At 44.9% G+C, this 27,644-nt stretch overlaps 1 protein-coding gene across 1 annotated transcript in view; it reads right to left on the bottom strand.

Moving 5' to 3' along the window:
- The window catches only part of LOC137316372 (BCL2/adenovirus E1B 19 kDa protein-interacting protein 3-like), a 45,442-nt gene extending 18,875 nt beyond the window's left edge, over positions 1-26,567 (bottom strand). The window contains exon 1 of the mRNA XM_067980457.1: positions 26,208-26,567. Coding sequence (XP_067836558.1) covers positions 26,208-26,244 — 37 coding nt within the window. The 5' untranslated portion in view covers positions 26,245-26,567. The remainder of the gene's footprint in view (positions 1-26,207) is intronic.
- Between the last annotated feature and the right edge of the window lie 1,077 nt (positions 26,568-27,644).

Genomic DNA, 27,644 nt, shown 5'->3' with positions numbered 1-27,644 from the left:
CCTTTACATCAAGGCAACATTTGACCGAGTGTGGCACCAAGGAGCCCTAGTAAAATTGAAGTCAATGGGAATCAGGGGGAAAACTCTCAAGTGGCTGGAGTCATACCTAGCACAAAGGAAGATGGTAGTAGTTGTTGGAGGCCAATCATCTCAGCCCCAGGACATTGCTGCAGGAGTTCCTCAGGGCAGTGTCCTAGGCCCAACCATCTTCAGCTGCTTCATCAATGACCTTCCCTCCATCATAAGGTCAGAAATGGGGATGTTCGCTGATGATTGCACAGTGTTCAGTTCCATTCGCAACCCCTCAAATAATGAAGTAGTCCGAGCCCGCATGCAGCAAGACCTGGACAACATCCAGGCTTGGGCTGATAAGTGGCAAGTAACATTCGCGCCAGATAAGTGCCAGGCAATGACCATCTCCAACAAAAGAGTGTCTTACCACCTCCCCTTGACATTCAATAGCATTACCATCGCCGAATCCCCCACCATCAACATCCTGGAGGTCACTATTGACCAGAAACTTAACTGGACCAGCCATATAAATACAGTGGCTACAAGAGCAGGTCAGAGGTTGGGTATTCTGCGGCGAGTGACTCACCTCCTGACTCCCTAAAGCCTTTCCACCATCTACAAGGCACAAGTCAGGAGTGTGATGGAATACTCTCCACTTGCCTGGATGAGTGCAGCTCCAACAACACTCAAGAAGCTCGACACCATCCAGGACAAAGCAGCCCGCTTGATTGGCACCCCATCCACCACCCTAAACATTCACTCCCTTCACCACCGGCGTACTGTGGCTGCAGTATGTACCATCCACAGGATGCACTGCAGCAACTCGCCAAGGCTTCTTCGACAGCACCTCCCAAACCTGCGACCTCTACCACCTAGAAGGACAAGAGCAGCAGGCACATGGGAACAACACCACCTGCACGTTCCCCTCCAAGTCACACATCATCCCGACTTGAAAATATACCGCCGTTCCTTCATCGTCGCTGGGTCAAAATCCTGGAACTCCCTTCCTAACAGCACTGTGGGAGAACCGTCACCACACGGACTGCAGCGGTTCAAGAAGGCGGCTCACCACCACCTTCTCAAGGGCAATTAGGGATGGGCAATAAATGCTGGCCTCGCCAGCGATGCCCACATCCCATGAACAAAAAAAAAAAAAACTGGAAAGGGTACAGAGGACACTTACGAGGATGTTGCCAGGACTGGAAAATTTTAGCTCTGAGGAAAGACTGCATCGGCTGGGGTTGTTTTCTTTGAAACAGAAGAGGCTGAGGGGAGATTTAATTGAGGTGTATAAAATTATGAGGGGCCTAGATAGAGTGGATAGGGAGCACCTATTTCCCTTAGCAGAAGGGTCAGTGATCAGGGGGCATAGATTTAAAGTAATTGGTAGAAGGATTAGAGGGGAGCTGAGGAAAGATTTTTTCACCCAGAGGGTGGTGGGGGTCTGGAACTCACTGCCTGAAAGGGTGATGGAGGCAGAAACCCTCAATTCATTTAAAAAGTACTTGGATGTGCACTTGAAGTACTGTGACCTGCAGGGCTACGGACCAAGTGGGATTAAGCTGGATAGTTCTTTTTCGGCTGGCACGGACAAGATGGGCCAAATGGCCTCCTTATGTTCTGTGCCGTAACTTTCCATGATAATTTATGTTAAACTTGTGTAGAACCTTGGTTAGACCACACTTGGAGTACTGTACACAGTTCTAGACTCCATATTATAAGAAGGATATAGAGGCACTGGAGAAGGTGCAAAATAGATTCACAAGGATGATAACAGAACTGAGAGGATGTACTCATCAGTAAAGACTAAACAGGCTGAGGGTCTTTTTTCTGGAAAAGAGAAGGCTGAGGGGTGACCTGATAGAAGTCTTTAAGATGATAGTAGGGTTTGATGGGATGGATGTAGAGAAAATGTTTCCACTTGTGGGGGTGTCCAAAACTAGAGGTCATATATGTAAGATAGTCACTAATAAATCCAATAGGGAATTTCAGGAGAAACTTCTTTACCCAAAGAGAGTGGTCAGAATGTGGAACTCGTTACCACAAGGAGTAGTTGAGGTAAATAGCAAAGATGCATTTAAGAGGAAGCTAGATATTCACATAGGGGAGAAAGGAATAGAAGGATATGCTGATAGGGTTAGACAAAGTTGAAGGGTTCTCAAAATTCCCACATTTTTCAAATCATCAACAAGGATATGACTTTTGGACTTTTATGGCAGAGGATCCAACTGCTGGGTTAAATGTGGAACCCAGCAGACAGAAGGCCAGGCCCGTGAGGGCCTGGGACATGACATGCCCGGGCTTGTTGGGTGCAGTGTGGATTGTTGCCTGAAACCAGACAACGAGAGGAGACAGAATACGCATTCTTCCCTTTAAAACAATCAACCCAGAGAAAGACTTCATCTTACACGAAACTAAAGCCCATCAAAACCTTGCATAAATAATCACTACGAGCTACTAAGGCAGGAAGGCAACAATGGAGCAATTATGCAAGCCCATCAAGACTTCACATATACAATGGCTTGCAGTTCAAGACTAGTTACGGGGGCAGGAAGGCAACGATAAACATTATGCAAGCCCATTAAAAACGAGACAACTGCCCCAAAACCAGTTAAGGCGAAAAACTATAATCACCTGAAGAAGCCCACCTAAATCAGACAAAGAACTAACCCTGATTTGGTGCTCAGATAAGAAATTCGAAAAACAATATAACTGGGCCACCAGTTACGAAGGGGGCAGGTTTTGAGCAGTTTTAAGCAGAGTTTAAGCAGGGAGAGATAGCTGAGCTAAGCGGAGGAAGGAGATCCGGAGGTTCGCAGGCCCGCAGGCAACATCACGGCGAGAGGCACGGCGTGGCAGGCTCAACCGAAGACAAGACGACCGCAACCGCAGCCCTCCACGAAGATCCACCACCCACTACTGCGCCTTACCGCATCAGCGGACTCCACCCAACTGTCGAACCTGCGCAGATTCCACAGACCAGGACCACGTGGGGACAGCAGGGCCCAGAGGACACAAAGAGCGTACCCCAAAACTGCAACCGGCTTACCTGGCTGGATTTCGAATTGTCAAGGAACCCTGGGTGGTGAACATGATCCCTGACCTCTCCTAGTTCAATTTAGTTAGGTTTTGGGGGTGGGACAAGGGTAAGGGGATTAGTAGCGTGATTTTTCCTCGTTATGCCGTGTGTTCCCCATTCTTAACTAAGTGTACTTTTGTAGGTCTGTATAATTTCAGTATAATCCTAATGTTATAAGTTCATTTGTGACTTCAGTAAATCCAGTTTTTTTTTCTTGCACCAAAACCAGTTGTCTGCTGCACTTTGTCACAACCCCCAAATAAGTCCAAGGTCGAGAACCAAGGGAGTGGGAACGATTCGAACTGCTCAGAAGTCAGAGGTGAAGCTGACACACACCACCACCCCCTACAGAAGTAGGGAGGGAGGATGCACGTGTGGAGCATAAATGCCAGCATAGACCAGTTGGGCTAAATGGCCTGTTTCTGCGCTGTAGTTTTGATGTAACTCGATGTACCTCAATATAAAAGATCCTACTCTGCTATTTGAAAACAAGCAGGGTGTCCTGTCCAATATTTATCCCTCAACGAACACCACTAAAAACAGTGATTTATTTCATTGCTGTTTGTGGGACCTTGCTGTGTGCAAATTGGCTGCCGTGTTTGCCTACAGAATAACAGTGACTACACTTCAAGAGTACTTAATTGGTTGTAAAGTGATTTGGGATGTCATGATGTGGAGATGCCGGTGATGGACTGGGGTTGACAATTGTAAACAATTTTACAACACCAAGTTATAGTCCAGCAATTTTATTTTAAATTCACAAGCTTTCGGAGGCTACCTCCTTCCTCAGGTGAACGATGTGAAAAAAAAAAAGATGGGATGTCCTGAGGTCATGAAAGGCACTATATAAATGCAAAACTTTCTATTTTCCCCGATGCAATTAGTCCCACTCCCCTGCCCTTTCCCCATAGTCCTGCAAATTTATTCCTCTTCAATTATTTATCCAATTTCCTTTTGAAAGTTATTATTGAACCTGCTTCCACCATCCTTTCCAAGCAGTGCATTCCAGATCATAACAACTCGCTGCATAAAAAAAAATTCTCCTCATCTCCCCTCTGGCTCTTTTGCCAAATACCTTAAATCTGTGTCCTCTGGTTACTGACCCTCCTGTCAGTGGAAACAGTTTCTCCTTATTTATTCTATCAAAACCCTTCACCATTTTGAATGCCTCCATTATATCTCCCCTTAACCTTCTCTGCTCGAAGGAGAACAATCCCAGCTTCTCCAGTCTCTCCATATAACTGAAGTCCCGGATCCCTGGTACCATTCTAGTAAATCTCTTCTGCACCCTCTCGAAGGCCTTGACATCCTTCCTAAACTGTGGTGCCCAGAATTAGCCACAATACTCCAGCTGAGGCCGAACCAGTGATTCAGAAAGGTTTGGCACAACTTCCTTGCTTTTGTACTCTATGCCTCTAATTTATAAAGCCAAGGATCCCATATATAAAAAGGGAAAGTTATATTGATGGGAGAGTTAGGGCACTAGATGGATAAGATACGACATGATGAACAGCCTTTTACATCCCTGACATTTGTAATATAATTAATTTGGGTGGTTTCTTTTGAATGGCCACCTTCCAACATAAACAGGCAAATGCCTGACACGTGAGCGTGGAAGGTCCACTTACTGCACACTGAGCTCAATCTTCTGGCTAGGATTTTAATTTTCCCATTTTAGCAGCCAACTCCCTAAGGGGTAGGTGTATCCTGGGACTGAATTTGAAATTGAGCCAAGTGCCAGGGACAGTGAATCAAAAAGACAATCGGGGCCATTGTTTCATCAGTGACATTCTCAAAGTCACCAAATCATTGAGCTGTCAAGGGTCTGAATGGAAATTTTGCCTGAACTTGCTTCAGATTACTTCTGACTTAATCTACTGATGAAGGCCTACCTGAGCCTTGAGTTAGTAAACAGTGAGGTCCAATTCTAGGCGTTGCTAGGCATTCGTCTGTTGGAACCAGCCTCGATGATGTAGTGTCTGGCACTGCTTATGTTCGGAGAGCAGTGCTTAAAATAGTACAGGGTCATTTCAATACAAGTAGCATCCTGCTATGTCTCTTGTAGTATGTGGAAAATCTATAGCGCTGAGTCTATGATCAGGAGGCTTCCAGCAGAGAGTGCCTCTCACTGGGGGGTACATCTGGGGACAGCAGAGGCGTACTCCCTGCTCCAAGAGAGCACCAGATCACTGGGCTCACCCTTTATAGAAAGAAAATCTTGCATTTATAAAACGCACCTCTCAAGATGTCCCAAAGCGCTTTACAGCCGACAAAGTTCTTTTTTGAAGTGTAGTCACCATTGCAATGTAGGAAATATGGCAGCCAATTTGCGTACAGCAAGATCCCACAAACAGCAATGAGATAAATAACCAAATCATCTGTTTTACTGATGTTGGTTGAGGGATAAATATTGGCTAGGACACTGAGAGAACTCTCCTGCTCCCCTTCAAATAGTGCTGTGGGATCTTTTACGTCCACCTGAGAGGGCAGATGGAGCCTTGGTTTAACGTCTCATCCAAAAGACGGCACCTCCGACAGTGCATAGGAACAGGAGTAGGCCATTTTGCCCCTCAAGTCTGTTCCGCCATTCAATGAGATCATGGCTGATCTGTGACCTAACTCCATAGACCTGCCTTAGCCCCATATCCCTTAATACCTTTGGTTAACAAAAATCTATTGATCTCAGATTTAAAGTTAACAATAGAGCTAGCATCAACTGCCGTTTGCGAAAGAGAGTTCCAAACTTCTACCACCCTTTGCGTGTAGAAGTGTTTCCTAACTTCACTCCTGAAAGTCCTGGCTCTAATTTTTAGGCTATGTCCCCTAGTCCTAGACTCCCCAACCAACGGAAATAGTTTCTCTCTATCTACCCTATCAGTTCCACTTAATATCTTGAAAACTTCGATCAAAATCACCCCTTAATCTTCTAAATTCCAGGGAATACAACCCTGGTTTGTGTAATCTCGCCTCGTAATTTATCCCTTGGAGCCCAGGTATCATTCTAGTAAATCTACGCTTCACTCTCTCCAAGGCCAGTATATCCTTCCTAAGGTGCGGTGCCCAGAAATGAACACAGTACTCCAGGTGTGGTCTAACCAGGGATTTGAATAGCTGTAGCATAACTTGTACCCCCTTGTATTCTAGTCTTCTAGATATCCCTCAGTATTGCACTGGGATTATGGCCTCAAGTCTCTGGAGTGGGACTCGGACCCACGACCTTCTGACTCAGACGCAAGAGTGCTATCAACTGAGCCACAGCCGACACGTATTTATCTACTACGCAGAAAAACCTCCCCTCCCAGCCACTCCCCACCCATTTTAATCCTTCATGAGATCGCTTGGCTCAAATTGATAATACTGTTGACTTCGGGACAGAAGATTGGGCACAGAGGCGTCACACCTGGGTTTGCGTGTACATACTATGCTGAGACTCCCAGTGCAGTGATGATGGGAGTCCCCGCACAGTCGGAGGTGCCGCCCTTCAGGTGAGACATTAAACTGAGGTCCCACCTGAACATCAGGTGGACATTAAGACCCCATAACATTATTTTTTAGTGAATCAAGGTCCCTAGTGTAGTTAACATTCTCTAAATTGAGAACAATTTAAAGGAGTAAACTCCTTAAAGGGAGTGGTAAGTAGTTTTTCTTTCCTTTTTTTTTCTCTTGACATTGTAGTTGTTCTTAAGCTAATTTAAGGGTTAAGTCATGGCAGGAGATCCCAGCGCCGTGTCATGTTCCTCTTGTGGGATGTGGGAATTCAGGGCTCCTTCCTGTATCCCTGATTCCTTCACCTGCGGGAAGTGTGTCCAGCTGCAGCTATTGTTTGACCGCTTGACGGCTCTGGAGCTGCGGATGGACTCACTTTGGAGCATCCGCGATGCTGAGAAAGTCGTGGATAGCACGTTCAGTGAGTTGGTCACACCGCAGATAAAAATTACTGAGGGAGATAGTGAATGGGTGACCAACAGACAGAGGAAGAGTAGGAAGGCAGTGCAGGGGTCCCCTGCGGTCATCTCCCTCCAAAACAGGTATACCGTTTTGGATACTGTTGGCGGAGATGGCTCACCAGGGGAAGGTGGCAGTGGCCAGGTTCATGGCACCGTGGCTGGCTCTGCTGCACAGGAGGGCAGGAAAAAGAGTGGCAGAGCTATAGTGATAGGGGACTCGATTGTAAGGGGAATAGACAGGCGTTTCTGCGGACGCAACCGAGACTCCAGGATGGTATGTTGCCTCCCTGGTGCAAGGGTCAAGGATGTCTCGGAGCGGCTGCAGGACATTCTGGAGGGGGAGGGTGAACAGCCAGTTGTCGTGGTGCATATAGGCACCAACGATATAGGTAAAAAACAGGATGAGGTCCTACAAGCTGAATTTAGGGAGTTAGGAGTTAAACTAAAGAGTAGGACCTCAAAGGTAGTAATCTCAGGATTGCTACCAGTGCCACGGGCTAGTCAGAGTAGGAATGACAGGATAGCTAAGATGAATACGTGGCTTGAGAGATGGTGCAAGAGGGAGGGATTCAAATTCCTGGGCCATTGGAACCGGTTCTGGGGGAGGTGGGACCAGTACAAATTGGACGGTCTGCATCTGGGCAGGACTGGAACCAATGTCCTAGGGGGAGTGTTTGCTAGTGCTGTTGGGGAGGGTTTAAACTAATGTGGCAGGGGGATGGGAACCGATGCAGGAAGTCAGTGGGAAATAAAGTGGTGACAGAAACAAAATGCAGTAAGGGAGAGTGTACAGAACATGACCGGACAGATGGTCTGAGAAAGCAGGGCAAAGACCAAGGGAAGACTAGATTAAACTGCATTTATTTCAATGCAAGAAGTCTGATGGGCAAGGCAGATGAACTCAGGGCATGGATGGGTACATGGGACTGGGATGTTATAGCTATTACTGAAACATGGCTAAGGGAGGGGCAGGACTGGCAGCTCAATGTTCCAGGGTACAGATGCTATAGGAAAGATAGAGCAGGAGGTAAGAGAGGAGGGGGAGTTGCGTTCTTGATTAGGGAGAACATCACGGCAGTAGTGAGAGGGGATATATCCGAGGGTTCGCCCACTGAGTCCATATGGGTAGAACTGAAAAATAAGAAGGGAGAGATCACTTTGATAGGATTGTACTACAGACCCCCAAATAGTCAACGGGAAATTGAGGAGCAAATATGTAAGGAGATTACAGACAGCTGCAAGAAAAATAGGGTGGTAATAGTAGGGGACTTTAACTTTCCCAACATTGACTGGGACAGCCATAGCATTAGGGGCTTGGATGGAGAGAAATTTGTTGAGTGTATTCAGGAGGAATTTCTCATTCAGTATGTGGATGGCCCGACTAGAGAGGGGGCAAAACTTGACCTCTTCTTGGGAAATAAGGAAGGGCAGGTGACAGAAGTGTTAGTGAGGGATCACTTTGGGACCAGTGATCATAATTCCATTAGTTTTAAGATAGCTATGGAGAAGGATAGGTCTGGCCCAAAAGTTAAAATTCTAAATTGGGGAAAGGCCAATTTTGATGGTATTAGACAGGAACTTTCAGAAGTTGATTGGGAGAGTCTGTTGGCAGGCAAAGGGACGTCTGGTAAGTGGGAGGCTTTCAAAAGTGTGTTAACCAGGGTTCAGTGTAAGCACATTCCTTATAAAGTGAAGGGCAAGGCTGGTAGAAGTAGGGAACCTTGGATGACTCGGGAGATTGAGGCACTAGTCAAAAATAAGAAGGAGGCATATGACATGCATAGGCAGCTGGGATCAAGTGGATCCCTTGAAGAGTATAGAGATTGCCGGAGTAGAGTTAAGAGAGAAATCAGGAGGGCAAAAAGGGGATATGAGATTGCTTTGGCAGATCAGGCAAAGGTGAATCCAAAGAGCTTCTACAAATACATAAAGGGCAAAAGGGTAACTAGGGAGAGAGTAGGGCCTCTTAAGGATCAACAAGGTCATCTATGTGCGGAACCACAAGAGATGGGTGAGATCCTGAATGAATATTTCACATCGGTATTTACGGTTGAGAAAGGCATGGATGTTAGGGAACTTGGGGAAATAAATAGTGATGTCTTGAGGAGTGTACATATTACAGAGAGGGAGGTGCTGGAAGTCTTAACGCGCATCAAGGTAGATAAATCTCCGGGACCTGATGAAATGTATCCCAGGACGTTATGGGAGGTTAGGGAGGAAATTGCGGGTCCCCTAGCAGAGATATTTGAATCATCCACCGCTACAGGTGAGGTGCCTGAAGATTGGAGGGTAGCAAATGTTGTGCCTTTGTTTAAGAAGGGCGGCAGGGAAAAGCCTGGGAACTACAGACCAGTGAGCCTGACATCTGTAGTGGGTAAGTTGTTAGAGGGTATTCTGAGGGACAGAATCTACAGGCATTTGGAGAGGCAGGGACTAATTAGGAACAGTCAGCATGGTTTTGTGAGAGGAAAATCATGTCTCACGAATTTGATTGAGTTTTTTGAAGGGGTAACCAAGAAGATAGATGAGGGCTGTGCAGTAGACGTGGTCTACATGGACTTCAGCAAAGCATTTGACAAGGTACCGCATGGTAGGTTGTTACATAAGGTTAAATCTCATGGGATCCAAGGTGAGGTAGCCAATTGGATACAAAATTGGCTTGACGACAGAAGACAGAGGGTGGTTGTCGAGGGTTGTTTTTCAAACTGGATGCCTGTGTCCAGCGGTGTGCCTCAGGGATCGGTGCTGGGTCCGCTGTTATTTGTTATTTATATTAATGATTTGGATGAGAATTTAGGAGGCATGGTTAGTAAGTTTGCAGATGACACCAAGATTGGTGGCATTGTGGACAGTGAAGAAGGTTATCTAGGATTGCAACGGGATCTTGATAAATTGGGCCAGTGGGCCGATGAATGGCAGATGGAGTTTAATTTAGATAAATGTGAGGTGATGCATTTTGGTAGATCGAATCGGGCCAGGACCTACTCCGTTAATGGTAGGGCGTTGGGGAGAGTTATAGAACAAAGAGATCTAGGAGTACAGATTCATAGCTCCTTGAAAGTGGAGTCACAGGTGGATAGGGTGGTGAAGAAGGCATTCAGCATGCTTGGTTTCATTGGTCAGAACATTGAATGCAGGAGTTGGGATGTCTTGTTGAAGTTGTACAGGGCATTGGTGAGGCCACACTTGGAGTACTGTGTACAGTTCTGGTCACCCTATTATAGAAAGGATATTATTAAACTAGAAAGAGTGCAGAAAAGATTTACTAGGATGCTACCGGGACTTGATGGTTTGACTTACAGGGAGAGGTTAGACAGACTGGGACTTTATTCCCTGGAGAGTAGGAGGTTAAGGGGTGATCTTATAGAAGTCTATAAAATAATGAGGGGCATAGATAAGGTCGATAGTCAAAATCTTTTCCCAAAGGTAGGGGAGTCTATAACGAGGGGGCACAGATTTAAGGTGAGAGGGGAGAGATACAAAAGGATCCAGAGGGGCAATTTTTTCACTCAAAGGGTGGTGAGTGTCTGGAACGAGCTGCCAGAGGCAGTAGTAGAGGCGGGTACAATTTTGTCTTTTAAAAAGCATTTGGACAGTTACATGGGGAAGATGGGTATCGAGGGATATGGGCCAAGTGCAGGCAATTGGGACTAGCTTAGTGGTATAAACTGGGCGACATGGACATGTTGGGCCGAAGGGCCTGTTTCCATGTTGTAACTTCTATGATTCTATGATTCTATGATTCTATAAACGACCTTCTAGTTTCTGCCTCAATCACCACTTGTGGTAAAGCAACCCATGTTTTAATGACCCTCTGTCTAACGTCCCCATTCATTCTTTTAACGCTAATCCTGATTCGATGACTCCTGTCACTGATTCATAAACCAGTGGAAATGATCTTTCAACGTTTACCCTCCAAGAACCTATCAGAAGGTTTTAGAAGGTCTCGATTTATGATAAAGAGCAGCTAATTATATAGAACACTGCATCATGCAGGATTGAGGTTCTACAGGCAGAGTTTCAGAATCTAGGAAAAAGGTTGAAGAACAGGACCTCAAAAAGGTGGTAATCTCTGGATTTCTCCCAGTGCCACTTGCTAGTGAGTATAAGAAACATAGAAACATAGAAAATAGGAGCATGAGTAGGCCATTCGGCCATTCAAGCCTGCTCCGCCATTCAATATGATCATGGCTGATCCTCTATCTCAATACCATATTCCCGCTCTCTCCCCATACCCCTTGATGCCTTTTGTGTCTAGAAAGCTATCTAGCTCCTTCTTAAATATATTCAGTGACTTGGCCTCCACAGCCCTCTGTGGTAGAGAATTCCAGAGGTTCATCACTCTCTGAGTGAAGAAATTTCTCCTCATCTCAGTCCTAAATGTCCTACCCCGTATCCTGAGACTGTGACCCCTCGTTCTGGATAACTTCACATTTATACACATTATACTGCATCTGCCATGTATTTGCCCACTCACTCAACTTGTCTAAATCGCCTTGAAGCCTCTTTGCATCCTCCTCACAACTCACAATCCCACCTAGTTTTGTGTCGTCAGCAAACTTGGTAATATTACATTTGGTTCCCTCATCCAAATCATTGATATATATTGTGAATAGCTGGGGCCCAAGCACCGATCCCTGCGGTACCCCACTAGTCACCGCGTGCCACCCCAAAAAAGACCCATTTGTTCCTACTCTCTGTTTCCTGCCTGTTAACCAATTTTCAATCCATGCCAGTATATTACCCCCAATCCCATGTGCTTTAACTTTGCACACTAACCTCTTATGTGGGACTTTATCAAAGGCCTTCTGAAAATCCAAATAAACCACATCCACTAGTTCTCCCTTATCTATTCTACCAGTTACATCCTCAAAAAACTCCAGTAGGTTTGTCAAACATGATTTCCCTTTCATAAATCCATGTTGACTTTGTCTAATCCCATTGATATTTTCTAAGTGTCTGTTATCACATCCTTTATAATAGACCCTAGCATTTTCCTTACTACTGATGTTAGGCTAACCGATCTGTAGTTCCCTGTTTTCTCTCTCCCGCCTTTTTCAAATAGTGGGGTTACATTTGCCACCCTCCAATCTGCAGGAACTGTTCCATAATCTATAGAATTTTGGAAGATGACAACTAATGCATCCACTATTTCCATGGCTACCTCTTTTAGTACTCTGGGATGCAGATTATCAGGCCCTGGGGATTTATCGGCTTTCAGTCCCATTAATTTCTCCAGCACTATTTTTTTGTACTAATATTAATTTCCTTCTCACTAGTCCCTTGGTTCCCTAGCATTTCTGGGAAGTTATCTGTGTCTTCTTCAATGAAGACAGAACCCAGAGTATTTGTTTAATTGCTCTGCCATTTCCTTGTTCCCCATTATAATTCTCCTGTTTCTGACTGTATGGGTCCTACATTTGTCTTCACTAATCTTTTTCTTTTTACATACTTGTAGAAGCTTTTACAGTCCACTTTTATGTTCCTTGCAAGTTTACTCTCACACTATCTTTTTCCTCTCTTAATCAATCTCTTGGTCCTTTTTTGCTGAATTCTAAACTGCTCCCAATCCTCAGGCTTGCTACTTTTTCTGGCAACTTTATCTGACTCCTCTTTGGATCTAATACCATCCTTAATTTCTTTTGTTAGCCATGGTTGGGCTGCTTTTTCCTTTTGTGTTTTTGTGCCAGAAAGGAATAATTGTTTCAATTCATGCATTCGTTCCTTAAACATTAGCCATTGCCTATCCACCGTCATGCCTTTTAATGAAGCTCCCCAATCTATCATAGCCAACTCACTCTTCATACCTTCGTAGTTTCCTTTGTTTAGATTTAGGACCCTAGTTTCGGATTGGACGACTTCACTTTCCATCTTAATGAAGAATTCTATCATGTTATGGTCACTCTTCCCTAAAGAACCCCACACAACAAGATTATTAATTAACCCCTTCTCATTGCACAATACCCAATCTAGTTGGCTCCTCCTAAAAAAACATCTCGTACACACTCCAGGAATTCATCCTCCACAGTATTATTGCTAATTTGATTTGGCCAGTCTATATGTAGATTGAAGTCACCCATGATTACTGTAGTACCCTTGTTACATGCATCTCTAATTTCCTGTTTGATACCATCCTCTACATTACCACTACTGTTTGGAAGCCTATAGACAACTCCCACCAATGTTTCCTGCCCCTTGGTGCTCCTTAACTCCACCCAGACTGATTCAACATCTTGATTTTCTGAGCCAATATCCTCTCTCACTATTTTGTAAGAATAGTAGGATAGACACGTTAGCTCATGGCTGGAGAAGTGGTGCAGGAGGGAGGGCTTCAGATTCCTGGGGCATTGGGACCAGTTCTCGGGCAGGATGTGTTTAAGATGGGATGGGTTGCACCAGAACATGGCTGGGACCAATTACCTCATGGGGAGGTTAACTAGTGTTATGGGGGAGGGTTTAAACTAATTTGGCAGAGGGAGGGGTACCGAATTGATGGTAGTTAGAAAAATAATTTCTGAGCCGTGTATTGTGAAAAAAAATGATACAAAGTTCTTCCTGTTTCCAAACTTATCACACCTCTCATTTACCACATAATTGCTTATCGTTCCTTCCTCTCATCTCACACACATCCTCCCTCGCCTATCACACCCCAAACCCTTCACATCCCTCCACTTCCTTATCTTCCCTCTTACCTCTCACATCCCAAGCCCCTCACACTCCTCTCCCTTCACTTATCTCCCCTTCTCACCTACCACATTCCCAAATCGCACACACACCTCTCCCCTCGTTTCTGCTCCCCCTCTCCTATCACACTACAGGCCCCTCACACCCCTCCACTCACCTTCATCTATCTTCACTCTCCCTATCATGTGTCTTTCCCTCACACACTTCCCCCTACCTGTTTTCTATCAAACAACTCTCACCCGATAACACCCCATCCTCTTCACCTATCATCCCTTCACCTATCATATACCTCCCCTCACCGATCCCCCACTTTGGGTGTCAGCCATGACTCAGTGGATTGCACTCTTGCCTCTGTCAGAAGGTTGTGGGTTCAAGTCTCAATCCAGAGATTTGAACACAAAATCCAAGTTGATGCTCTAGTGCAGTACTGAGGGAGTGCTGCACTGTTGGAGGTGCCGTCTTTTGGATCAGACATTAAAGCAAAGCCCTTTCAGGTGGATGTAAAAGATCCCATGGCATTATTTTGATGAAGAGAGAGAGAGAGAGAGAGAGAGAGAGAGAGAAAGAAAGAAAGAAAGAAAGAAAGAAAGAAAGAAAAGACAGGCAGACAGACAGACTTGCATTTATATAGTATCTTGCATGACCTCAGGATGTCCCAAAGCGGTTTACAGCCAGTGAAGTACTTTTGAAGTGTAGTCACTGTTGTAATGTAGGAAATGCGGCAACCAATTTGCACACAGCAAGATCCCACGAAGATCAATCTGATAATGACCAGATCATCTGCTTTGGTGATGTTGGTTGAGGGATAAATATTGACCAGGACACCAGGGAGAACTCCTCTACTGTTCAAGTGTCAGTAGTGGCTCAGTGGATAGCACTCTTGCCTTTGAGTCAGAAGGTCGTGGGTTCAGAGTCCCACTCGAGGGACTTGAGCACAAAATCTAGGCTGACATTGCAGTGCTGCACTGTCGGAGTTCCTGTCTTTAGAGTGAGACGTTAATGGCTGCCGCGTTCCTACATTATAACACTGGACTACACTTCAAAAGTACTTCATTGGGTGTGAAGTGCTTTGGTGTGTCCTGTGGTCTGAAAAGGCGTGATATAAATGCAAGTCTTTATTTGAAATGGAACCCGATGCCTCTACAAAAAGCAAATATACTTGACAACAAGTTACAGGAGTGAGTAAACATTCCACTACCTGATGTTGGCTTGAAGAAGCAGCCAGTTATATGAATCGTCCCTAACGTTCCCACAGAAGGTGGTAGGACGTGAATAAACTTTCACCAAACTGCTAAGAAGCATTTTTTTTTCCCCCTCTGTACCATGCACCATTTCCTGGCCAAAGCGAGAGAGCCAAGTGGGCCTATTCTCAGGCCTCTGGAGAATTCACGTTGTTCCGGCTCCCATTGTTTAGCTCTCCTCCTCCACCCTTGAAGGCACCAACCCAAGAAGGCAGGAGAAGGGTTTCAGGTCCAGAGGTGCCAAATGCCCTCTGGCAATTTTAATGTGTGAGCCTAGGCTCTGTTGGCAGGCTATCCAATGATGGGGGACGTGTCAGTCAGGCCAGATTGTGCCCCCATCTGATATCCACACACAGCAAGTGAGGGTCACTAATTTACCTTCTCGATTTGAGACACGACATGTGGTGAATGTAACATGCTTGGGAGGAACAGGTGACTTTGGACCTATGGTTCCCAAAGCTCTCCACCATGTCTGGGTCTGTTGTTGACTAATTGATAGAGATTAATTGCTATGATTAGTCAACAACTCCTAACATAGTAAAACATCTCAAGGTTCTTCACAGGAGGGATTACCAAACAAAATTTGACACTGAGCCACATAAAGAGAGATATTAGGACAGGTGACCAAAAGCTTAGTCAAAGAGGTAGGTTTTAAGGAGCATCTTAAAACGAGAGAGGTAGAGAGGCGGAGAGGTTTAGGGAGGGAAGTCCAGAGCTTAGAGCCTAGGCAGCTGAAGACACGGCCGCCAATGGTGGAGCAAAGAAAGTCAGGGTTGGACAAGAGGCCAGAATTGGAGGAGTGCAGATATCTCGTAGGGTAGAGCTGGAGGAGGTTACAGAGATAACAAGCAACTAGCCGGATGGTAGAAGGCGAACCAGATGGTTCTTGGTCTTTTTCCGTCACGTAGTTCCTAGTTAGGGGGCACTGGGGTCAATAACAGCACCCTAATGCCACAAAGGTTAATGGGGTAGATTTTCAACAAGCCGCCCTGGTGTAAACCTGGCGTTACAGGTCGGCCGCCCGCGATGGAACACAACACAATCGGTCAGTTTCTGAAACCAGCAGGCGATCAGCGACTCAGTTTCACGTCTGGGCGTCCAGCTTAAAAATCTACCCCAAGAAGTCAGACACCATACCGACCGTACAGTACGTGCAGGTCCAACACCATCGTTAATAATCCAAATCCGCTGGTTTGTTTATGAGCAGAAACTCCTGACCAGACGCCTTTCAAAATAACCTGTTTACTCTCTCCCTCTAATCAGTTCCATTGCATATGATCCCCTGTTTAAGATGATTAGAGGAGTTGATAACGTAGATAGAGAGAAACTATTTCCTCCGGCAGGGGAATCCAGACAAGGAGAAATAAGCTTAAAATTAGAGCTAGGCCGTTCAGGGGTGACGTCAGGAAACACTTCTTCACACAAAGGGTAGTGGAAATCTGGAACTCTCCCCTAAAAGCTGTTGAGGCTGGGGATCAATTGAAAATTTCAAAAGTAAGAGAGTGATAGATTTTTTGGATAAGGGTATTAAGGGCTACTGAAGCAAGATGGGTAAATGGAGTTAAGATTCAGATCAGCCATGGTCAAATTAAATGGCGAAACAGGATCGAGGGGCTGAATGGCCTCCGCCTGCTCCTATTAACAGCAGCATCTGCGGGCGAGTTGCTAAAACCAACACTGACTCCCATCGCTTGCTGCCGGCGTGATCCAAGCTGTGCCGAGACCGTGTCAGATCTCACCGATCTCACCTACGGCAAATGCTGAGCCTCGTTCAGCATCACAGTAATATGACGGGTACGGTGGTTAGGCTCCTGGACTAGTAATCCAAAGGCAGGTACTTATCATCACAGTTAATGAGAGTTCAAATCCCACCATGGCTGTTTACGGGTATTTGAATTCAGTTTAATATAAAAAAAAATCTGGAAATAAACAGCTGGTGTCAGTAAAAGTGACCACGATGCTGTCAGATTGTAGTTTAAAAACCCAACTGGTTCACGAATGTCCTTTAGGGGAAGGAAACCTACCATCCTTACCCAGTCTGGGCCTATATGTGGCTCCAGTCCAACACCTGAATCGTAGAATCATAGAAAAGTTACAGCACGGAAGGAGGCCATTCAGCCCATCGAGTCTGCGCCGGCTCTATGCAAGCGCAATCCAGCTAGTCCCACTCCACTGCCACAGCCCTGCAATTTTTTTTCCTTTCAAGTACTTATCCAGTTCCCTTTTGAAGGCCATGATTGAATCTGCCTCCACCACCCCCTCGGGCAGTGCATTCTAGATCATAACCACTCGCTGTGTAAAAAAGTCACCTTTGGTTCTTTTGCCAATCACCTTAAATCTATGTCCTCTGGTTCTTGACCCTTCCACCAATGGGAACAGTTTCTCTCTATCTACACTGTCTAGATCTTTCACGATTTTGAATACCTCTATCAAATCTCCTCTCAACCTTCTCTGTTCCAAGAAGAACACCACCAGCTTCTCCAGTCTATCCACGTAACTAAAGTCCCTCATCCCTGGAATCATTCTAGTAAATCTCTTCTGCACCCTCTCTAAGGCCTTCACATCCTTCCTAAAGTGCAGTGCCCAGAACTGGACACAATACTCCAGTTGTGGCTAAACCAGTGTTTTATAAAGGTTCATCATGACGTCCTTGCTTTTGTACTCTATGCCTCTATTTATAAAGCCCAGGATCCCATATGCTTTTTTAAAAATCACTTTCTCAACCTGCCCTGCCACCTTCAACAATTTGTGCACATCTACCCCAGATCTCTCTGTTTCTGTAACCCTTTTAGAATTGTACCCTTTGTTTTATATTGCCTCTCCTCGTTCTTCTTACCAAAATGTATCACTTCCCATTTTTCTGTTTTAAATTTCATCTGACACATGTCCGCCCATTCCACCAGCGTATCTATATCGTCTTGAAGACTATCACTATTCTCCTCACTGTTCACTACACTTCCAAGATTTGTGTCATCTGCAAATTTTGAAATTGTACCGTGTCCCAAGTCATTAATATATATCAAGAAAAGCAGTGATCCCAGCACCGACCCCTGGGGAACACCACTGTACACCTCCCTCCAGTCCGAAAAACAACCATTCACCACTACTCCCCGTTTCCTGTCACTTAGCCAATTCTGTATCCATGTTGCTACTGCCCCGTTTATTCCATGGGCCACAATCTTGATGACAAGCCTACCATGCGGCACTTTATCAAACACCTTTTGAAAATCCATATACACCACATCAACTGCATTGCCCTTGTCTACCCTCTCTGTTACCTCATCAAAAAACTCTATCAAGTTAGTTAAACACGATTTGCCTTTAACAAATCCAGGCTGGTTTTTCCTAATCAATCCACACTCGTCCAAGTGACTGTTAATTCTGTCCCGGATTATCGATTCTAAAAAATTCCGCACCACAGAGGTTAAACTGACTGGCCTGTAGTTGCTGGGTTTATCCTTACGCTCTTTTTTGAATATGGCTGTAATATTTGCAATTCTCCAGTCCTCTGGCACCACTCCCATATCTAAGGATGTTTGGAAGATTATGGCCAGTACCTCCGCAATTTCCACCCTTACTTCCCTCAGCAACCTAGGATGCATCCAATCCGGACCGGGGTAACAGTTTTTCTACTTTAAGTGCAGCTAGCCTTTCTAGTACCTTCTCTTTATTAATTTTTAGCCCATCCAATATCTCAACTATATCTTCCTTTACTGAGACTCTTGCAGCATCTTCTTCCTTGGTAAAGACAGATGCAAAGTACTCATTTACTACCTCGGCCATGCCCTCTGCCTCCATGAGCAGATCTCCTTTATGATCCCTAATTGGCCCCACCCCTCCTCTTACTACCCGTTTACTGTTTAAATGCCTGTAGAAGACTTTTGGATTTCCTTTTATGTTGGCCGCCAGTCTATTCTCATACTCTCTCTTTGCCCCTCTTATTTCCTTTTTCACTTCCCCTCTGAACTTTCTATATTCAGTCTGGTTCTCACTTGTATTATCAACCTGACATCTGTCATATGCCTCTTTTTCTGCTTCATCTTACTCTCTACCTCTTTTGTCATCCAGGGAGCTCTGGTTTTAGTTGCCCTACCTTTCTCCCTCGTGGGAATGTACCTAGACTGTACCTGAACCTTCTCCTCTTTAAAGGCCGCCCGCTGTTCAATTACAGTTTTGCCTGCCAATCTTTGATTCCAATTTACCCAGGCCAGATCTGTTCTCATCCCATTGAAATTGGCCCTCCTCCAATTGAGTATTTTTACTTTAGAGTGGTCCGTGTCCTTTTCCATAGCTAATCTAAACCTTATGAACACTATGATCGCTGCTCCCTAAATGCTCCCCCACTGACACTTGCTCCACTTGGCCCGCCTCATTCTCTAGAACCAAGTCCAGCAATGCCTCCTTCCTCGTTGGGCTGGAAATGTACTGGTTAAGAAAGTTTTCCTGAACACACTTCAAAAATTCCTCCCCCTCTTTGCCCCTTATATTATTATTGTTCTCCCAGTCTATATTAGGATAGTTGAAGTCCCCAGTTATCACTGCTCTATAGCTTTTGCACCTTTCTGTAATTTCCCTGTAAATTTGTTCCTCTATATCCATTGTACTAGTTGGTGGCTTATGGTTGACTGAATGGTTGACTCTTAACTGCCCTCTGAAGTGGCCTAACAAGTCATTCAAGTTGTACCACCAACTCCTCAGGAGAATTAATAATTGGCAATAAATGTGGGCCTTGCCTGCAATGCCCAGATCCTGAGAATTAATTTTTAAAGAGACAATACATGCAGCCGCTCATTTGCTGCACGGTCGATTCCACGTACGTGATGCAAATATCCCCACAAGCCAATATTATTTTCCTCGCTCGTTTTCCTCCCCTCCTCCCCCTGAAGATGCTAACTCTTCCCCGTGGTCCGGCAGCTCTCCCATACACCGACCCAATCGGCCATTCTTTTATGTCTGAAGTGGAGGGCATCGCAACCAAGCCCGCTCCTGTCCCCCTTGTGCAGCCCCAGGGAGCTGATGGTAATTGTACCCCTGTACGAGAGACCTAGTTGGGATCGACTAACTCCGCACAGCCCAGGGGTTCAACCAGGGATCTTCCTGTCAGCTTTGGCTCAGTGGGCAGCATTCTCGTCCCTGAGTCAGAAAGTTGTGGGTTCAAGTCCCACTCATTGACACATCAGTAAAACACCAGGGGAGGGCTGCACTGTCGGAGGTGCTGCATTTGGGATTATACATTAAACCGTGACCCCGTCAACCTGTGGACGCAATAGATCCCACGGCACGACTTGAAGAAGAGCAGGGGGGAGTTCTCCCCGATGTCCTGGCCAACAATTATCCCTCAACCAACGTCAGTAAAACAAATTATCTGGTCATTTATCTCATTGCTGTTTGTGGGAGCTTGCTGTGCGCAAATTGGCTGCCACCTTTCCCTACATTACAACTGTGACTACACTTCAAAATTCCTTATTTGGCTATGAAGTACTTTGGGATGTCCTGGGGAGATGAAAGGCGCTATAGAAATGTTAGTTCCCATGTCCTTTCCTGGTCTGCAGGACTCAATTCTGCTCTGGGAAGTGTGTCACAGAGCGTGTCACCTTTAACTTCCTGTTTATTTGGGGTAGATTTTCAACTTACCAGTTGAGTGTAAAGCTGGCATTGGATCAGCCGCCCATCATAGGACCCGCCCGATTTACATTTCCATCGCCGACCCGCGATGCCGATCTTTTTTATGGCCGGTCAGTAAGTTGAACATCTCCCCCGTCGCGTTGCATGTGGTGATATTAATGACGAGGCTGAACTTCCAGGACTTTAACACAAGTCTTGAGAATCCACGGCGTCACCTGAGGCACTGCCCCAGATGCTAAACTGCGGTCAGGGTGTTCGGACGGATCTTAGGGAATCCCACGACATCACTGGAGGAATAGAACATTCCAGCGCAAAAAAACAGGCCGTTTACTCCACCGAGTCTGTCCAAATGCTTTTCTCCAAATAAGGCACCTAGTCTAATCCCACTCTCCTGCCCGTTCCCCCTTTCAATGTTTCTCTTTCTCAATCTAGAAAACTTGGTGTTTTGACCAACATTCCTCCACAAAGCATAAAAAAAAATTAATTGGTCATTCCTCTCATTGCTGGGATCTTGCTGTGTCTTAAATCCCATTTGCCTACATAACGGTAGTTACTGCACTTGAAAGTATCTCATTGTATGTGAAACCACTTGAGACCTTGCTGAGAGATGTGACACGTTACAATATAAAAGCAAGGCTTTCATTTTCTTTCTTTTACGTGAGTGCTAATGACATCAGTGAAGGAGATAATAGACTGGGGATACATCTACAGGCGTTGGTGAGATGATATGATCCCTAAAACAGCCAGCATCATTGACTTTACATCCCTGATGTACGTCAAGTTTATTTTTACTGTTGGGCTAACAGTCAATTGTATCAATGATGTCATTAGCACACAGACTGTTTAAGTAAATACATTTTTAAAATAGTCAAAGAGAGAGGCAGTGGTGTTAAAACTGCTGACAATTCTTTACAACTCTTTCCTTTTGAAAAAGAGGGCAAAACTCACTCTAAGAACCAACAACAAGAAGTAGCACTTTTTTTTTTAAAGGAACATAGGAACAGGAGTAGGCCATTCAGCCCCTCGAGCCTGCTCCGCCATTTGATAAGATCATGGCTGATCTGTGATCTAGCTCCACGGACCTGCCTTTGGCCCATATCCCTTAATACCTTTGGTTGCCAAAAAACTATCTATCTCAGATTTAAATTTAGCAATTGAGCTAGTATCAATTTCCGTTTGCGGAAGAGAGTTCCAAACTTCTACCACCCTTTAATGCCTTTAACGTAGTAAAACGTCCCACAGCACTTCACGGCATTATCAAACCTGACCTGTACTATAGGGGGAGCTATACTGTACCTAACCTGTACTAAACGGGGAGCTGTACCGAGCCACATAATGTATATGTGTATATAATGTATATTCAAGGCTGAAGTGGATAGATTTTTGGACTCTAGGGGAATCAAGGGATTTGGAGTTGAGGTCGAAGGTTAGCAATGATCTTACTGAATGGCGGAGCAGGCTCGAGAGGCCCTATGGTCTACTCCTGCTCCTATTTCTTATGTTCTTCTAAGGAGATATTAGGAAAAGTGACCAAAACTTGGTCAAAGAGGTAGGTTTTAAGGAGTGTCTTAAAGGAGAGAGAGGTAGAGAGGCGGAGAGGCTTAGGGAAGGAATTCCAGAGTTTAGGGCCTAGACAGCTGAAGGCACGGCCGCCAATGGTGCAGCGATGAAAATCGGGGATGAGCAAGAGGCCGGAATTGGAGGAGCGCAGAGATCTCGGGGGTTGTCAGGCTGGAGGAGGGAGAACAGGGCTGCTCACTCTCACTATCCCCACCCCTCCCCACCTCCAGCCTTCTTCTTGAACTGCTGCAGTCCGTGTGGTGAAGGTTCTCCCACAGTGCTGTTAGGAAGGGAGTTCCAGGATTTTGACCCAGCGACGATGAAGGAACGTCGATATATTTCCAAGTCGGGATGGTGTGTTACTTGGAGGGGAACGTGCAGGTGGTGTTGTTCCCATGCACCTGCTGCCCTCGTCCTTCTAGGGGGTAGAAGTTGCGGGTTTGGGAGGTGCTACCAATGCAGCGCAAATAGCTTAATGCCCCCACAACACACCCATATTGAACACTGAGCTGAGGTTCATAGTATCATAGTAGGTACAGCAAAGGAGGAGGCCATTCGGCCCATTTTGCCTGTGCCGGCTCTTTGAAAGAGCGATCCAATTAGTCCCATTCCCCCTGCTCTTTCCCCTTTGCCCTGTAAATTTTTTCCCTTCAAGTATTTATCCAATTCCCTTTTGAAAGTTATTATTGAATCTGCTTCCACCACCAACATTCAACTGAGGAAGGAGGAAGCCTCCGAAAGCTTGTGAATTTCAAATAAAATTGTTGGACTATAACTTGGTGTTGTAAAATTGTTTACAATTGTCAACCCCAGTCCATCACCGACACCTCCACATCATGACCACCCTTTCAGGCAGTGAATTCCAGATCATCACAACTCGCTGCGTAAAAAATGTTTCCTCATGTCGCCTCTGGCTCTTTTGCCGATCACCTTAAATCTGTGTCCTCTGGTTTCTCCTTATTTACTCTGTCAAAACCGTTCATGATTTTGAACACCTCTATCAAATCTTCCCTTAACCTGCTCTGTTCTAAGGAGAACAACCCCAGCTTCTCCAGTCTCTCCACATAACTGAAATCCAGGTATCATTCTAGTAAATCTCATTCTGCACCCTCTCTAAGGCCTTTTTATCCTTTCTAAAGTGTGGTGCCCAGAATTGAACACAATACTTCAGCTGAGGCCTAACCAGTGCATAACTTCCTTCTTTAAAAAGGCTCTTTTAAAATATATGAGCCCAATGAACCCTCAGGGACAAGAGATCATCAAAATACAACCAGTGGCAAGCAATGAGTTATACAGAGGGTTATAAAAGTGATAGCAACAAAGTAATAACATTGCAGAGTTCAGACAGCATCATAAACCATGTGTCAGGGCCATGAGCAATCACTGAGGAAAGATTAGGAGAGCTTAAACGTTACAATCCACAAATGAGGTGGTTACAGGAGGGCCTCACCAAGGTAAATAAGATTAAATGTTCTCGACAGGCAATCTCATGTTATTACTCCAAAGGGAACTAAGAAAGTAGGACCAGAGGGCACGAAGGGAATGTACATTTACAATATGCAAAATACATTTAGAAGTGGTTGACAGGAAAAACTCAACAGAAACTGCCATAGAATCATAGATTCTTACTTCACAGAAGGAGGCCATTTGGCCCATCATGCCAGTGCCGGCTCTTTGAAAGAGCTGTCCAATTAGTCCCATTCCCCCGCTCTTTCCCCATAGCCCTGCAAATATTTCCTTTTCAAGTATACATCCAATTCTCTTCTGAAAGGGATATCTGTATTAATATCATAAAAATGGCACATCGAACATGCATTTCTTGTCTGTCACACATCTCCGTTACACTCAAATAGTGGCAGTCATTTGCAATTTACACAAAGTATCCCAGCAAATAGAAGTGCCTTAATTAGCACAGGAGTCAGAGTGTTTGTAGTCTCAGACTAACTTTTTAACAATCACACTTGAAAAACAAATAGAAACCCAAGGTTCTGACCTGCAACCTAAAGAGCAATTAAACTCAGATTTCACCCAATGTTTACTTGACAGCTTTGTCATTTTAAAGGGGATACAACTCCATATCAGCAGCAGAATAATACTTTATGCATTACATGGTATAACGTATCCTGGTATCTGACCTACCATGGGAAATGCCACAGGGACATTTGCTAATATATACACATCTTGCAATACTGTACATCTGTCACACTTCAGCTGTCCAAGACTTGTCCAAGTCATGCTTGTTAACTTGATATCAGCACATCATAAATCTGGAACAAATCATAACCGAGCAGATAGCAAACCTACCAATCAACAAGGAGAATCTTTTAAAAGGAACAGTATATATACACCTCATCGTCGCTGGGTCAAAATCCTGGAACTCCCTACCTAACAGCGCTGTGGGAGAACCTCCACCTCGCGGACTGCAGCGGTTCAAAAAAGGCTCACCACCACCTTCTCAAGGGGTAACTAGGGATGGGCAATAAATGCCGGCCTTGCCAGCGACGCCCGCATCCTGAGAATGAATTTTTAAAGTATATGAGAAAGAAAGCCAGCCAATTCACGCTGGTTTTCTTCCGACCGTGTGGGATTTACAAGCAGCCGCCAATATACAGAGAAACTCGATCAGCGACAGTGTGGCAGAAAGTAATATTGACTGGAAGTGATAAATGCAAGATTTTTAATATATTACAGATTATATTACTATGGTTTATATTATACAATAATGCAGTGCTGGATTAATTTAAGGAATGCATGCCCTTGGCTGCTGAGAGTGCATATTGGAAAATGTAAGCATAGTGTGAGTGATTTCCCAATATGCATTCCTGCCAGGTGAGAGGCTGCTCTGGGAATGGGCACATAAGTAGTTTTCCCATGGTATGTGTGGCTCGGTGTCAAATTTTGTTTGATAACGCTCTTGTGAAGAGCCTTGGGACATTTTACTACGTCAAAGGCGCTATAGAAATCCAAGCTGTTGTTGTTGTTGTTGTTGTTGAGGTGTAGCTCTTCAGTTTTTATTACAAGTTAAATATAATTTATTTATCCCCCCCTCAAGTGTTAGCCGTGACTAAGTGGATGGCACTCTCGCACTAGTCAGATGGTTGCGGGTTCAAGTCCCACTCCAGAGACTTGAGCACATAATCCAGGCTGATACCCCCCAGCGTAGTACTGAGGGAGTGCTGCGCCGGATGAGGCGTTAAACCGAGGCCCCGTCTGCCCTCTCAGGGGGATGTAAAAAGGTCCCATGGCACTATTCCGACGAAGGGCAGGGGAATTCTCCCTGGTGTTCAGGTCAATATTTATCCTTCAGCCAGCATCTCGAAAAACAGATCATCAGGTCATTATCACATTGCTGTTTGTGGGATCTTGCTGTGCGCGAATCGGCTGCCGCGTTTCCTGCATTACAACAGTGACTACGCTTCAAAAGTACTTCATCGGCTGGAAAGCGCTTTAGAACATCCTGAGGTTGTGAAAGGCGATATATAAAGGCAAGTCTTTCTTTTTTTCTTTCTTTCAAGTACACTGTTGCTTTAAGTTGGCCAATAAACCAGGACCCTCCCCCTCTGATCTGATATCAGTCTTTCACCCATTCATAAAGACAGCAGCAAATGGCAAAACTTGAACAACAGAACTGTAACAAAGCAGAATAGCATTTCACCCCTACTTTATCTGATTCAACTTACCAAAGAAAACACATGAATAAATTATTTTTAAAAAACACATGAATAAATTAATCCCAAAAAATCTGATTTCAAAGAAAATATACGGTTTAAATCTATATTGCAGCGGTTTAATTTCTTGAATCAAATCTTAACTGCAATAAACCAACAGGATTTTGTTTTAATTTAGGCACAAAAAAGGTGTATATACAGCTCAAATAAATACTGGACCTTGACCCTACATGCCAAGATACAGTAGCAAACAATTGTTATCCTTTTGTGCTATCACATGGATGCTCATCAGAATAATTAAAAGCAAAGATCAGAAATAACATTGGACAACATTAAATGCACATTGTTGAATATAACAGGCAGCATCTGGGAACTCATGGGCAATACTCACCATGAAGGCTTTCTTCTGCTAAATTGTAAACTGACATTTTTGTTAATAGTTTTTCTTTCTTTTTTAAATATATTTTGCTCTTATTTTTCTAATGCAGCGTTTCCTCTTTAATCTGGAATAGATGGAAAATTAAGAAATCGCCTGGAAGCTGATGTTGTTTTCTATAAATAAAAGTCCCTTTTTTTTCTTTTTTACTTCACCTCCTTTCCCCAGTTGCTTCTCTCTGTTTCTCTCTTTCTCTCTCTGTTTCTCTCTTTCTCTCTCTGTTTCTCTCTCTCTCTCTCTTTTTCTGTCTACGCTTTGCTGAGGCTTTTTAAAAAAAAAGGTAACGTGCAGAGATGCACGTCAGTCCCTGCACTGCCCAGCTCCGCCGGATCATGTGAGCCTGGGAAACCATCAGCTTGTAAACAAAAGGCTAAGGGACCGTCTCCCAAAAGCACAGCATCTCAAAAAAAGCCTCCAGCCGACTCCACACAGCTTCAGGATCTAAATCTCAAGATCAGTCTCTGGACTGATTCAGCTAAGAATGTGATGAAATAAAAGAGAATAGATTTTGTTTTTAACAGCAGGACCCAGTTGATAGCCCACAGGAAGAGCTTGCATTTATATAGCACCTTTCACGACCTCAGGACATCCCAAAGCGCTTCGCAGACAATGAAGAACTTTTTGAAGTGTAGTTACTGTTTTAATGTGGGAAAAGCGGCAGCCAATTTGTGCACAGCAAGATCCCACAGACAGCAATGTGACAATGACCAGATGATCTGTTTCTTAGTGATGTTGGTTGAGGGATAAATATCGGCCAGGACACCGGGGGAGAACTCCCCTGCTCTTCTCCGAAATAGTGCCGTGGGATCTTTTATGTCCACCTGAGAGGGGCCCCTCCACCCACTTGCCCCAAGTTGGATCAACCCACCTGCTCAGCCTCGCACCCTTTCCCCACCCATTGCTGTTTATTTAACAAGTCACTGGGTATTAACAGTTTCTCCCCCCCCCTCCTGCCCTGAAGTCACTGACTCTTGCTGGGGAACAGTTCCTGCCGATACATCGGGCAAATTGAGCATTATTCATGTGGCAGCTTGGACAGTGAGTGTCAATGGGCTATTTGTTCGTGGGTGCATCGCAGCTGATCCCAATCCTGTTCTCACCCACCGTCCACGCGTAGTTCCCACCTGGGCTCACTGTACACCCGCTTTTTTTTTAAAAAATTAAAAATAATGAATTTTCCCAGTTTCTTTCCTCCTCTCCTGAAAGCACTGACCCATGCTTGCAGTACAGTTCTGGCACCTTCTGGTACCTTGTACAAGTGATCATTTTTCACATGTGAACCTACACAGGGAATATTCAACCGTGAAGGGCATCACAGCTGGACCTGATCCTGCTCTAAGGCCGCATCCAAACCTTTCGGCAAGAGAGGTCAGGAATAAGAACTATGGCTGA

This window comes from Heptranchias perlo, chromosome 1 (genome assembly GCF_035084215.1).
Source record: "Heptranchias perlo isolate sHepPer1 chromosome 1, sHepPer1.hap1, whole genome shotgun sequence".
Taxonomy (NCBI): domain Eukaryota; kingdom Metazoa; phylum Chordata; class Chondrichthyes; order Hexanchiformes; family Hexanchidae; genus Heptranchias; species Heptranchias perlo.
This window is presented reverse-complemented; position numbering and strand designations above follow the sequence as displayed.